General features: G+C 43.5%; 1 protein-coding gene across 1 annotated transcript; it reads left to right on the forward strand.

Annotated features, from left to right (window-relative positions):
- Positions 1–9,190: 9,190 nt before the first annotated feature.
- On the forward strand, positions 9,191–14,788 carry LOC135502219 (uncharacterized). The gene has a single exon (XM_064794876.1). It carries the CDS (start codon positions 9,191–9,193, stop codon positions 14,786–14,788), a length of 5,598 nt encoding a protein of 1,865 aa, XP_064650946.1.
- Positions 14,789–15,530: the final 742 nt, after the last annotated feature.

A 15,530-nucleotide genomic window follows, 5' to 3' on the forward strand; every position in this document is an offset into this window, starting at 1 on the left:
GTGTCGATTCCTAACGATTCCCGGAGTCCGAATTGCCTCATTTGTCTACCTCAATTAGGCATCAGCAAAAGTTCAAACAATTAAAAGTAATTGGTACCTGTAGTGATACGATAATTCTTAACAAGATTCGGGTTTAGAGTGGGCTTCTTCCTTATGGGAACGATGGTGCCTATACGCATAGCGGTACCAACAACACACCTGCGCAACATGGTGGGTATAACGAAGCCAACTCTTGAAAAAGATCGTCAGACATACCACACTGTAAATGTTCTGCAGTAAATATTGTCTATACCAGCAGATTTCCCGCGTTTAGGCTTGGACATAATTTCGCGTGCTTCATAAAGAGGCAATGAACTTACTGGACACGCCACAGTTAGTAGCAAAGGTGTCGCAGACTTTTTTACTAATTACAAATTGTTCATGGTCAAGACAACAGTCATCTTTCATAATGGCACTGAAGTGCTGACACGTGTAGCTAGCAGACAAAGAGGATGTAACAACAGTTTTAGATGATTGCTTCTGAGAGTGCTCCAGAAACAAGATTGATCCTAAGCACAGTAAAGTCTGTTAAGGCTATTCAATGGTTTTTGATGAATACAACGCCGGGAGGCACCACGAAATTGTTTTTGGCGTATTTCGAACAGTCAAATACTGCACCTGCCCTTGTTCGACCATTGTCGATCAAAAGGTACCACCAGAACATTTTAATGTCTCGCAGATAGCCAAGGTCAGCGCACCAATGGGCGTTACTGAGAGTAACGAGGCGTCTGTTATATTGATAGTTAGCTTGGTAAACACTACATTAACATGAGCCTCAGTAGCCACACGGTCAGAGATAGCATTTCCATCAGGTATGCTCATTGCACGAAGTTTCTTGCGGAAAATCCCATTATATTGTGGGATTCTGTTGCGGCCGACTACGTGCACCGGTGGAGACACACACTTTGAAAACTGTCCTTCTGCCGTGGTTCTATTTTCCCCGAATTTTATGTTCCTCGGGTTCTAATTTCTCCGCGTCCGATACCGAGATCAGATGTTCTCCAAGTCTTATTCAAACATTTTACTTCAAACCTTCTACCTCACACTCACACTAAAGGAGACACTTCCATTTGCCCGTTAGACCTTCTTCTAAAGAGTACAAGCAGCATCATTTAAAATCAAGCTGGACGTCTGCCTTGGGGGACATTCTAACCATCTTTACTCGTGTTTCCTTAATTTTGTGACCAGTGATGTAAATAATGGCGGCCTCCATGGACCAGAGCGGTTCTTTTGGCGGGAATGGCCAGCCAAACATAAATGGGGCCATAGAAGTCATTTTTTGCGACCTGATATCCGCTCAGAAGTTTCTGGGTCGTTTTAAATGCTCTTCGCTGACGACAGAAATGAAAAGCAGTGTGGCTCTATTCTACTTACTCTTTCAGTTTGTGACCAGTGCATCAACAATGGCCTGTGCTTTTGAATATCGATATGACAATGTTCATAGCACAATGTCGTGAATTTCATTGATTACCACCTTCCATGCCTCGGCCCACAGAAAAAACAAGTATTGGAGACTAATTTCTGAAATCTAAATGTTCCTAAAATGATTATGATACGGTTCTCCTGCATTTAACTCAGTCCTGTTCCCATAAATTTTAAGTTCTAGCCATCACGTCAGGATTTCAATGTTTAATTACCCAATTTTTAATCTTTTTTTGAGAAACGACGATTTTTGTGTTTTTGTCCTTTGGCACAGGGTGCCTCTCATAAAGATTGTACGAGTATATAGATCATAAGACTGCACGCTACGGATTTAGATGTGGGGGCCTTTGGCGAGTAGCTCAATTGTGACCCCATAAAAGGGTTTCTCGCATATTGACTATCAGAATATTCGTCACGGGGAAATGTGTCCCAAAAAAACGTGTATGAACAGAAATCTATCACCGGCCTTGGATGAATCGAAATGAGTGGCTGAATTATAGAACTCTGCTGGTTTGATTCATTGTTTAGTTTGCACTGCGGTGTATCTGTGCATAGTGAAAGCTATTTGAAGTCCTACTATATGGCATGATATACTAACTAGTCTGAGGTTCCTGAGCATGCTAAGGACTGCCTTTGAATTGAAACCTGGAGGAGGACCCATGTATCTAGACCCCCCTTCCGTCCCGGCCCCGAGGGCTATACCATGTATCTCAATAAATTATGTTGCTTACATTTTGACTCAGAACGGGATCGCATAATTAACATGTATATTTCACTGGTCACTTCAATAAGCATAACAACAACTCAGTAGGCATGATGCGATTACTGCATGATTAGGCTTGTTGAAGATGAGGGCAAGCAGATGTTTTTTTTCGGTAGGCCTTATCATGAATGGAAAGAATTTCAAATTTTGTAGTCAAGCACAACGTGCAGGTACCTATTACCTCATGCCTTATCAATTGGATTGTAAAATACTCCAATGACTTCACTCATCCTGAAGGTGTCAGTAGGCAACTATGCTAACATTCTGATCCCATTCTGAGTCAAAACGTAAACAACATAATTTGTTGAGACACGTGGTAGAAGAATCCACACAAAGTAACTATTGAACTAAAAATGTGACGAAGAATGGCTTCCGGTTTGCTCAATCATAACAACTATACTTACACCCCATACCAAGAAGAGAACATGAGGAATAAATCAAAACCTGGTCCGAGATATGTAAGACACATCTAGCCTGATTCAAAATTCACCACACTGCAAACCTCCAACTGAAATAATTATCAAACAGGCCACCACGGAATCATCGCGACGCGCTAAAGTATGCACTGCAAGCTTGACATGACCAGGACACTATCGAACAGATGTTTCTACAGAGTGCCTTATGTTTCAGGGAAAACCCGCGCAAACCCCTTATACCTGTAATAAAGATTTAAGCCATTTTTCAGTTAAATACGAAAAATGTATATTGTTCTTGAACTTTTTCCTAGACTTAATCTCACCGCCAGATAGACATATCCAAGCCTGTCAAACTGTGAAATTTTGTTGAACGTTGTGTGTGATATCTTCAAGGTTCGAGAGTCTGAATATAGGGGGCGCTTTTTTCAATCAAATTCACTGCGTCTGTCTATTTTTCGGGCGAATGGTTCAAACACAGTCACATGAACCAGTTTGCATGCATAGTGATATAAAAATGTCACAAATTTTTGTCCCAAAGATCATAATAATTCTTCTATGATTTTTTTTTCAAATCGAAAAATGCTAAACCCTCCATCCAGTGCATAATAAAGGATTTTTTTTGAAAGGGATAATTTTCCTGCACAACCTCGCCCGGGCCGTTAATTACAGGTGCGTGACCTGATAATGGCAGATGCAGCGAATTATTAGAATGTTGTGATACGATTTTTATTTGTTTTTTATTTGTGTAATTATCACAAATCTATCTACATGTATGTGTTTATAAACGGTTCATATAAATCACAATCATTTTTTGACATCGACATGCATTCTCCAAAATATGATATTCGATACATGATATTCGAGTATATTCTCTCTGCCAGTATTGGCTTCCATTGCACGTGAATTGCATGTATAATGTACACAAATGCTCACGATAAGATGCAGTAAGTGTGGCGATTTACCAATACAATAACTTCGATCGAGTCTGCGGTAATGTAACCCCGTTAATATTTCAAAAGTGAATATTATTTATTTTGAGCCGATTGTTACCTCGCCTTAAATCATCGTCTGCACAAACAAACCTGACCACACAGCAATTTTCTATGCGCTTCCAAAATAGTGCGCATAAAACACCTCAACATCACTTTGCTTTAGAATGATTTTTCGGGTGAAAGACTCGAAGTGCGATATGACAACCTTTTTTGGCAATCATTCTGTGCAGAAATTTGGTCAGTTTTTAATTTGTGTGACTGGTATCTAGCAGGTTAAATGTATTTCGAACGAGTTTAAATGTGTTCTACTGACTCTTTAATGTCGTAAGGACGATGATTGTGCTGTACGGTGCTAAGTCACTTTATGTTTATGTCTGTGTTCGGCACTAGTCACTGTTGTAATTGTACGAGGAATATTTTTATCACAATATTAATCCGGTCTGCGGTTCACCTTATGATGAGGCTTCACCCGCTCAGTCAATCAGCTTAACAGAGCCAGCAAATGACGTTTAACATTTCCGAATCCGCCCTGATAATTAATCAGTCAACCGACGACATACGGGAACCGACGACGTATGTTGTTTTTTTTGGTCCGGGTCAAATTGCCCCTCATTTACCCTACAATACCCTCCAAATGCCTTACAGTACCTTAGTCAAGGGTAATAGGCGCATCTTGTCATCAGTCTCTGGTCGCATTTGCCTCTTGGTTATCCTCTGTTTTTCACTAAGGGGTCGTATTTTTTTAAGTATGAACCAACAGAAACCCCCAAGGAAAATAATCGTAAAAATGTACAGTGTATTCAAAATTGCCCCCCCCCCTAAATGTAATTCTCAGATGCTTGCATAAGTTAACACACGGTCAACATAGTCCCCATCGCCCAACTGTACATATTCGCCAGTATGGACAAGGTATCCCACCACACAACACAACCGCTGATGAAGGTAACACGAAAGTAACTTCAATAAAACTAAAGATAACACGTATTACTTCTACAGTGCTACAATATAAACTAACTTTACACTACAATAATGTATACTACACAAAGGTTAACAATAATATGCAAACGAGTGTGACTGTATATACATACAACTTATTACATACTGTTAATCCCTAGGTGACAGCTTAATATAACAGTGGCTTACACTCACCACTGGCGATTAGTGAAAAAAGACCACCAATTGGACCCTCGAGCTTCCACCTATAGTCCCCGTTTAAGAAACACTTTTTTTAAAACGCGGGGAAAACCCAAGTCGAGCAACCGATCCCGTGCAATTTTGTTGACATTAAAACTGCGCACGTGCGTTTGTTTTCAATTTCCTTTCCTGCGAAATCTCAAAGATCGTGGATTGAATAATAATATTCACCAAGAGGGGCGGGGAGAGGCCGCGTTAAAAAATTAATCCAAAATTGAGATGTAATAAATTATTTTTTCACAAACATAAAAAAGTTTAAGAAACGTGTGAAAATAACACCCACAATTCATACTTTACTAATTACTAAAAAATATTGTATAGTTTAAGCGACCTTACGATTTTAGAAAATGAAAGTATTACATTTTATGCACCAGATACTCAGAATGACTAACACAACACGTTATATAGATTGATTATGGGCCGATTAGGCCAAGATATGAGGAATATATTTATTTTACAAATTACAAGAGAGAGCATTGTCTGCAAAACTTGAAATAAGATACCCTAGCAAGGGTATGAAACTAAATGCGTCACATGACCATGGTTGACAATAGAGATTGGACTTGTGGGTCATATGACCAAAAGCATATTAAAATAGACAATTTGCAGAAACGGTTGAGAGGGTACCGCCTTGAATTTATAAAAGAACATCCGCACCGGAAGGTGCAATTAATACGTTATCGTTTGATACAAGGAAGGTGGATGGGGAGGCGGATGACAAAAGTTAAAGATGAAATTTTGTAGACAACGTGATCATGAATCTTGAACTACTTCTCTCGAATGAGGTAGACATGCGCGGCGATGTCCCCTAAGTAGGATAGTATGAGTCATGACAGACGTGACCCCAAATGATCGATAGGCCTACTAGCCAAACTGGAGCATCTTGGCATAAAACCTATTATGATGGATGTCTCCCTCATAATATATATAAGTATAACTATATTATGGGTTCGATCTGTTATAGTCCAAGTAACGTCGACCCTATCCGCCGCGCAGCGGAGAGTCGAGGAGGCCTCGTTGATTTACCCAAGGCGAGCCATATATTTTCAGACCGAGCGCTCTGGTGATTACCATGGATACAGATGGGCCTACTCTATCCCTGTTGCTACTTTTTCAAATGTAAATGTCCGAGGTATTTTGTGAAGGGGTAGCTCTAACGATTATTTGAGGAAAATACCAGCTTCTTCTGTGCGCTTAGGTGTTGAGCATCAGGCCCCGCATGCTTTTCAGACCGAGCGCTCTGGTATTGGTCTCACTAGCCAGAGGTGATCAGGTCCGGATTGTACCCCCGAAAAACTAGTTCTTCAATCTCTGGTGATCACCATGGATACAGATGGGCCTACTCTATCCCTGTTGCTACTTTTTCAAATGTAAATGTCCGAGGTATTTTGTGAAGGGGTAGCTCTAACGATTATTTGAGGAAAATACCAGCTTCTTCTGTGCGCTTAGGTGTTGAGCATCAGGCCCCGCATGCTTTTCAGACCGAGCGCTCTGGTATTGGTCTCACTAGCCAGAGGTGATCAGGTCCGGATTGTACCCCCGAAAAACTAGTTCTTAAATCTCTGGTGATTGCCATGGATACAGATGGGCCTACTCTATCTCTATTGCTACTTTTTCAAATGTAAATGTCCGAGATATTTTGTGATGGGTAGCTCTAACGATTATTTGAGAAAAATACCAGCTTCTTCTCTGCGCTGTTGAGGTGTTGAGCATCAGGCCCCGCATGCTATTTATAGCTCAACAGTAAGTTGACATAGACTGGTTACTGTATTCTTACTGTGAGGCCAATAGAGTGATACATGCAAACCAGGCTGGTTTCAGAAATGGTTTTAGTTCCCAAGATCACTGCTTTGTTTTGCGGTTACTGGTTGAACCTTTTTTAGTCAAAAGAAAGAGCTCTTCTGCCTTATGATTGTTTATAAAAAGGCATTCGATAGTATCTGCTGAGCTGCGTTGTGGTAAAAACTACTGGCAAATGGCAAAAGCGGTAAATGTTTTACTGTTATAAGAAACATGTACCCTAATGTTAAGTCTTGTGTTTCACAAAATGGTTGTTTGAGTAGAGTTTTTGACAGTAAGGTTGGTGTGCGGCAGGGAGAGAACCTCTCCCCCCTTCCTTTTGCTCTTTTTGTAAATGATCTACAAGAACACCTTATTAACCACGGAGCACAATCGGTAGAAATAGATTGTAACCTTCCCGAGATTGACTACTTGGTAAAACTTATGATTTTGTTGTATGCAGATGATTCCGTAATTGTAGCCGATTCTGGTGAAAAACTTCAAGAAGCTATCGAAGCCCTTGAAACCTATCGCACGCAGTGGAAGCTTCATGTTAACTCGGATAAAACAAGTCATCATTTTCTCCAAGAGAGCTGTAAGGAGAAATTTTGAATTTAACTTACACGGCAAAGTTTTAGAAATTGTAGATACTTGTAAGTACCTGGGTGTTGTATTCCAGAGAAACGGTACTTTTAAAGAACATAAAAAGCATGTTATTGATCAAGCAGGAAAAGCAATGTATAGTGTTCTCCGTAAAGGGAGAGAACTTGCCTTCCCAATTGATGTATTGATACAGTTGTTTCATTCTATGGTGGAACCAATACTCTTGTACGCGTGTGAAGTGTGGGGAGACAATAACGTCGATATGTTTGAGGTGTTTCATTTGAAATTTCTAAAACAGGTGTTAAAGGTACGAAGCACTACGCCGTCATGCATGGTGTATGGCGACACTGGGGAACACCCCATGTCGATTGCCATAAGTGTTCGGATGATAACTTTTTGGGCAAAAATTGTTACTGGTCAACAGGATAAATATACCTACCATGTCTATAGGTGTCTACTTGAAAGGTTTAGAAATGGCATTTTTCATCCCCTTGGCTTAATAAGATTAAGGAATTCCTAGATGTAACTGGTAACACCGTGTTATGGTTAAACCAGACAAATCAAATTGTTAACGTTGCATGGTTAACGGAAACGGTAAAAAGGACACTAAGAGATCAATTTGTTCAGAAATGGTATACGGATATTCTAGAGTCCCCTAAATGTATGAATTATAGAATTTACAAAGAGGGTTTTATCCTTGAAGACTATCTAATTGAATTCCTGGCATATACTCTGTAAATTTAGAATGTGTAACCATAAGCTCCCCCATTGAAACGGGGAGACACACGGGCATACCATGAGGAGACCGATTATGTGTTTTGTGTAATAATGGAGTTGGCGATGAATATCATCTACTTCTTGAATGTAATGCAGTTGCAGAAATTAGAAAAGACTGTCTACCGAAATATCATTGTTCTTGACCAAATGTAATAAAAATGAAAAGTTTGTTTCAAAGTAAGAATCATGTAAAACTAGCCAAATTCCTCTTGGTATGTCGCAGATTGTTTAATCTAGTTTAGCCCCTATATGTGATTCATTTACCTTGTGTCCACCCTTTACCCTGTACGTCAGCCATCATGTATAATTACTGTTAGGTTTTTTTCTTAACTGTACTTTTTTTAAAAGTGGAGAATAAATTGAATTGAATTGAATTGAATTGAGATTGCACATGTTCTCAAGGTTGAAAGATTTCGAGGCCAAAAACTCAAACAGAAGCCGCAACTGTTTTGAATATTGCGCCTATTTTCCCAGTTATTTGCCTATCGTCACCTTTGACATGTTCTTTCGCTAACTTTAACTTGCGCGCGCGCTGAGACAACCCCGCGTCGTGAGTTGCGATGACGTAACATGCGCTTCAGCCATTTCGATTTGTCAGGGAAGGTCTTCGCGGACTTCGTCCCTCTTTTTTGTGGGTTTTTTGTAACTCTTTATGATTTGAATCGGGAGGTTTTAAGATTCAGGTAAAAGCAAAATATGTATAGAAACCCCTAGCCCACTGTCATTCAGAATAGTTAAAGGTGTACATCAAAATCAAGGTTTGATTGTCCGTTGTCTTGAATGCTTCGCCAGAAGTTTCGATGAGTGCGCGCCTCGTGCGATGCGTACATCTATGCATTGAGCATGCACTCTGTGTATAGGAGCAACGTCTCCCAGCGATTTTACAGTACCAATATCATTATGTCATGTACTAAGTTGTGAGAATATTTAGGACTGCTTTTAATGATCTGTGTGACAGTAATATGAAGTTTTAGTTCTCCGTGTAAGACCATGTTGTAGGGAAGACAAATTTGAGGACATTTGTATACTACAAGTATGGTTGTGATGTACTGTTTCTGATTGTGACACATGTTTGTACTATTTCAGAAAACCCCATGTTATGGTGTTAAAAGAAGATTAGAAATCGACTCCCGAATTGTTGAGTTTTCCATCCCTGTCTCCACCATTCTTTTCTGAATCCTGCTTCTGCACTGGTGAAGATCGACATGGCGCCGATGGAAGACTTAAAGAGCAAACGCAAAGGACTGCGTGCCCGTTGCACGAGGGCTATCAACCGCCTTAAAGAGAACATCGATAAGGACACGATTTCGCTGCTGAGACTTGAGCGAGAACTGGATGCCCTTGCAGCGGACTTTAGACAGGCATGTGACATCAATACTGATATGATTTCGCTGGTGGAGGAAGATTCGACGGATGCTGATGCATTTGTTCATTGGGAGGCGGAACTGATTGAGGTGTATTACAACTTTATTGATGAAGCCGCTGCCCATCAATCGAAGCTGGCCAAAGCTCGGCCACCTTCCCCCCCAGCTTCTACTAGTGGGCCTGCATCCGGTGCTGCTGTCATCACGTCGCCCCCTGCTGGACTGGTTCCTGTGTCATTGCCGCCAGTCACTGCTGTCATCACGTCGCCCCCTGCTGGACTGGTTCCTGTGTCGCTGCCAAGCGGTACTACTGCTGCTGCTGCCACGACGGCCCCTCCTGGGCTGTTTTCCGCCTCGCTGCCGACTGTTCCTGCTACGTTGCTACCTGGTTTTGGTCCGCCACCCGGCTTGTCCCCAGTGATGACTGCTGCTGGTCCATTGTCGCTGTCAAGTACACCGTCCATTGGTGTACCGCTTGCCAGCCCGTCTTCGATGCGGTCTGGTGTTCGACTCTCTGCCGGAGTCGCGTTGGATCCAGAGCCCACCTTCGACCGGTGGATCGATGAACTGGTGGAGTTTCAAGAGACGGTATTGCCCGGTGGTGTCAGTGGTGAATTGACTATAGCGTCTGCCCTCTATCGCATAGAGGCGGGTAGAGACATTCCTACATTAAAGATAAAATCGTTCAGCGGTAAAGCGATCGATTATGTAGACTTTATCGATAGCTTTAAACTACACATTCATGAGAAACCACATCTCAAAGATGATGCCCGTCTTGCGCAATTGAGAATGCATCTCTCTGGTGATGCTGAACGTTTGATAGCTGGTTTAGGATGTGCAGGTGTGATGTATGCAACCGCGTTGAAACAACTTAAGGACCAATTTGGGGCCAGCAGTGTAGTTGCTCGTGCCTTTATTGATAGAATTGCAAGGGGTAAAAAGATTGATAATTCTAGAGATGCACTTCGTGATTTCTCCATTGATGTTATTAATGTCATCGCAGGTCTGCAGCGCCTCCAGTACTTCGCTGATGTGAACGCCGTTGCAACTCTACGCCGCATCGTCCAGCGTCTCCCTGATTACCTCATTGACAAGTGGCAGGACACAGCCGCCCATATTCGCGAGCGTGACCCTATACGCGCGCCATCAATAACCGATCTGTCCGATTTCCTACGCAAGAAAGTCAGGGCAAAGTGCGACCCAGACTTTGGGGATCTCCGCTCCACTGACAAGGGTGTTGCTGGTAGTAAGTATGAAAAGCAAGGTACCGGTAGTCGCTCCTTTGCTGCGCAGGCTGTCAAGTATAAGTGTTACATCTGCTCTGAGCCACACAAGGTGCCTGAGTGCCCCACATTTGTCAGTAATTCAGTCTCAGAACGTCACAATCTTGTCAAGACATATAATCTGTGTTTTTCATGTCTTGTCAGGGGTCATCGATCTAAAGACTGCAGGTCGAAGAGGAAATGTGGGAAAGCTGGATGCACTAGGTGGCATCATGTGATGCTACATGTTGACTCTCCACCTCCGATTGTCCAGTCTGCTCCTTTTTCAGGTTCTGCCACAGCGGCTATTGACAAAAATGGTATTCTGCCTGTAGTTAGGGTGTTGTTTAGGGCTGAGAATGGTAGGATCAGGCAGGGGAATGTCTTGGTTGATTCAGGGTCAACGACCAACATTATCCGGAGGGATTTTGCAAGAGGTTTGGGCCTCCAGGGCAAGAACGAGCCCATTGAAGTTCAAGTTGTTGGTGGGTCACAGCAGGGCCAGCAGGATAGTCGTAGACTAAAGTTCTGGATTTCCCATTTGGATGGAGGGGAGGAGCACTTAGTTGAGGCTCATGAGATGGATTGCACAGTATCTGAGGTCTCACCTTTGAACATGGAATATTTGCATTCATTTTCTCATCTCAGGGATTTGAACATCTCCCACCCTGGTGGTCCAGTCGACCTAATATTGGGGGTTCAGTACAGTCATCTCCACTCAGAGGAAGAGGTCAGGCGTGGATTGGATTTTGAGCCCATAGCCAAGCGCATCCCACTGGGTTGGTATGTAATCGGTTCTGAGGGGAAGGCCCCTAAGCGGCTGTCTGTGAATCTGGTTAGGAAGGTCGATATGTCTGACTTGTATGATCTGGAGGTGCTTGGGGTCAGAGCCCCAACTTGTCAATGCCCTGTTGATCCCATGTCCTCAGAGGACAGGAAGTCTCTAGCGCTGTTGGAGAGATCTGTGAGTCTGGAGGGGGACCGATACATGATCGGTTTACCCTGGAAGAGAGATCCCTGTCTCTTGCCTGACAATTATTGCCTGACCAAGAAGAGGCTAATCTCTTTGGAAAGGAGTCTGTCTCGTACTCCAGAGAAGGCTTTGCTTTATGATGCCGCCGTCGAGGAGTATGTCGACAAGGGATGGGCCGTAAGGGTTGACCCCTGTGATCTTGAGAAGAGGCCTAGGTTTTATCTGCCGCATCATGGCATATACCGTCCTGATAAACTCAGCACACCCCTAAGAGTAGTCTTTGACCCAGCTTGTCAGTTCCAGGGTGTCTCCTTAAATTCTTTTCTATATAAGGGCCCAAATTTGATTGGAAACTTGTTTGGAGTATTGCTTAGGTTCAGGGAGGACTTAGTTGCTATTGTGGGTGACATCTCTAAAATGTTCCTTCAGATTTTGTTGAAGCCTGAGGATACCGAGGTGCATCGTTTTCTGTGGCGAAACCGGGATGACACTAGAGACCCTGAAATCTTCAAGCTGACCAGAGTTGCATTTGGTGATCGATCATCCCCTGACATGGCGAGCCTAGTGATGTTGAAGATAGCTGAGCGCCACAAGACGTCTCATCCGGAGGCTGCCCAGGTCCTAGAAGAAGATCGATACGTGGACGACCTGATACATTCCTGTGGAAAGACAGACGTTGCCCGAGGCAAGATGAGTGATCTTGATGAAATCCTAGCGACAGGGAGCTTCAGAGTCAAGGAGTGGTACATTTCTCGTGGTATCGGTAAACCTGAAGGTCAGCCAGCTAGTGTGCATAGTGGTGAGTCTATTAGTCTTGGAGGTAGCGGTAACGATAGCGTCAAGACCCTTGGGGTCTCTTGGGATCATAGCACTGATTTTATCCATTTCAAGGTGAAGGATCCACCTGACTCGTCTTTGACTAAGAGGTCTGTATTGTCTCATCTGTCAACTCTCTTTGATCCACTTGGTCTTGCTACCCCAGTCACAATCACTGCCAAAATTGCCATGCAGGACATTTGGAGACTCAAGGACTTTGGTTGGGACACTGGTCTGCCCCCCGACCAGGTTCAGCGATGGAATGAGATTTTCTCCAGTTTCAAACAACTTGAGACAGTGTCTGTCCCTAGGTCAGTTAAACCAGACGACGCATTTGGAATTCCCCAACTTCATGTTTTCGGGGATGCCAGCATTCATGCATATGGGGCTGTTGCCTACATGCTGTGGCCAACAGCTGATGGTATTAGCGTCCGCCTGTTCTCGTCTAAGGCTAGGGTGGCCCCACTCCACCAAACCACAATTCCGCGCCTTGAGCTGATGGCAGCTCTCATTGCCTCACGTCTGGCTAAGACTATTCATTCTGAGCTGCGTACCAAGCCTGAGGTCCACTTGTGGTCTGATTCTGAGATTGTCCTCCACTGGGTCAAGTCTGACTCTCTCTCCTTGAAGCAATTTGTTGGGGTAAGAGTTGCTGAAATTCAGGCAACCTGGGATCCCTCAGTTTGGAAGTTTGTCCCAACAGCCCAGAATCCTGCGGATGATCTCACCAGGGGATTGACACCAGAAGAGATGGCCGGTCGCTGGATTGAGGGGCCAGAGTTTCTGAGGAAAGGAGAGACACATTGGCCAGCTCAGCCGTCGAAGATTGCTGAAAGGGATTGTGAGAAGAGACCGGAAAGACAACCCCCCAATATGTCTGCATCAGCTGTGAAGATTGTTCCACCAATCAAGTGTGAAGACTATTCAAGTTGGCCTAGACTTATCAATGTGACAGCATTGTGCCTCCGCTTCTTTGGTAATCTGAGGGCCAGGGCAAGAAAGGAGGATATAAAGACCGGAGAGCTTGAACCAGGAGAACGAGAAAGAGCTGAAAGGTACTGGGTTTCTACTGCGCAGAGAGGGCTCATTGATTGGGAAACTCGTTGCAAGGATCTGGCTCCCTTTGAGGACAATCAGGGTTTGCTCAGGGTAGGAGGTCGTCTTCGCAAGTCTCCGCTGTCCTATGATGAAAATCATCCTTTTCTCCTCCCAGCATCTTGCCACATTTCCAGATTGTTGATGAGAAATGTCCACTGGAAAAATGGACATTGCGGGTCTGAAAGTACTCTCTGCCATGGCCGGAGAAAGTACTGGTTTCTGAGAGGTCGGAATTTGGCACGTCAGATTGTTAGAGATTGTGTGGTGTGTAGGAAATTGCGCAAGTCTCCACTGGTCCCTTGGATGGCTGACCTACCCAGTGAGCGTCTTGCATTGTTTGCTCCAGTCTACAGTACTACAGGCCTTGATCTGTTTGGTCCATTCTTCCTCAAATGTGGTAGAAATAAGAGCACGAAGGCTTGGGGAGCCATCTTCACCTGTGGTACTGTAAGGGCAGTACATCTTGAGATTGTGGAAAATTTGTCCACTCAGGCATTTCTCCATGCCTTCAGGAGATTTGTCTCGCATCATGGATGGCCGTCAACTATCATCTCAGACAATGGTAGCTCCTTTATCAGCACGGAGAAGGAGCTAAGAAAACTTGTACATGAAGGGCGAGAGCAAATTCAAAGGTTTGCCGTCCTCCACCAAGTCAAGTGGCGTTTTATAACCCCTCTAAGTCCAAACCAGGGAGGATTTTATGAATCACTTGTAAAATTGGTCAAGAAAGGTCTCAAGTTAGTTGTTGGACAACAAACCCTCACGTGGAATGAAATGTCCACAGTATTCGCGGAGGTCCAGAATCTGGTCAACTCCAGGCCATTGGGTTATAGTTCAAATGATCCCAATGATTTACAGCCCTTAACGCCCAACCACTTTCTTCTTGGAAGAGCATCGGCTGAAACGCCACAAGGTCCATTCAACCCAACCAAAAATCTCCACAAGAGATTTGAATTTACCCAGAGTTTGGTAAATCAGTTTTGGACACGGTTTGTTCGGGAATATTTGCCCACATTGCAAAGAAGGTCTAAGTGGCTTCGGAAGGACAGAGAGGTTCAGGTTGGTGACATTGTCCTTTTGGTTGATCCAAGTGCAGTGCGCGGTCAATGGGAGCTAGGTCGAATCGAAGAAGTATTCCCTGGAGACGACGGTGTCATCCGCAATGTTCGCGTCAAAGTCAAGACCGGTTTCAGGAATCGTTCAATTCAGAGATGTGTTCCTATCCTAGAGTGTGATGGTGAGGACAGTGATTTCGTTGAAAGTGAGGAGGTGGTTCATGAGGACCAATAGATATTGTGTTTTTGTGCCTATTGGTCTCGCCCCATATTCCATCATCATATTCCGTCATTCCAAGTTTAGTCTATTATAGACATTTCTATTTCTATATCATAAAAAATTAATGCGTCCGCGTTATAATCATAAGCGCGTCCTTTGGCGCCCGGAGGATGTTTTGAATATTGCGCCTATTTTCCCAGTTATTTGCCTATCGTCACCTTTGACATGTTCTTTCGCTAACTTTAACTTGCGCGCGCGCTGAGACAACCCCGCGTCGTGAGTTGCGATGACGTAACATGCGCTTCAGCCATTTCGATTTGTCAGGGAAGGTCTTCGCGGACTTCGTCCCTCTTTTTTGTGGGTTTTTTGTAACTCTTTATGATTTGAATCGGGAGGTTTTAAGATTCAGGTAAAAGCAAAATATGTATAGAAACCCCTAGCCCACTGTCATTCAGAATAGTTAAAGGTGTACATCAAAATCAAGGTTTGATTGTCCGTTGTCTTGAATGCTTCGCCAGAAGTTTCGATGAGTGCGCGCCTCGTGCGATGCGTACATCTATGCATTGAGCATGCACTCTGTGTATAGGAGCAACGTCTCCCAGCGATTTTACAGTACCAATATCATTATGTCATGTACTAAGTTGTGAGAATATTTAGGACTGCTTTCAATGATCTGTGTGACAGTAATATGAAGTTTTAGTTCTCCGTGTAAGACCATGTTGTAGGGAAGACAAATTTGAGGACATTTGTATACTAC

The sequence above is a fragment of the Lineus longissimus genome, chromosome 18 (assembly GCF_910592395.1).
Source record: "Lineus longissimus chromosome 18, tnLinLong1.2, whole genome shotgun sequence".
NCBI classification, from domain to species: domain Eukaryota; kingdom Metazoa; phylum Nemertea; class Pilidiophora; order Heteronemertea; family Lineidae; genus Lineus; species Lineus longissimus.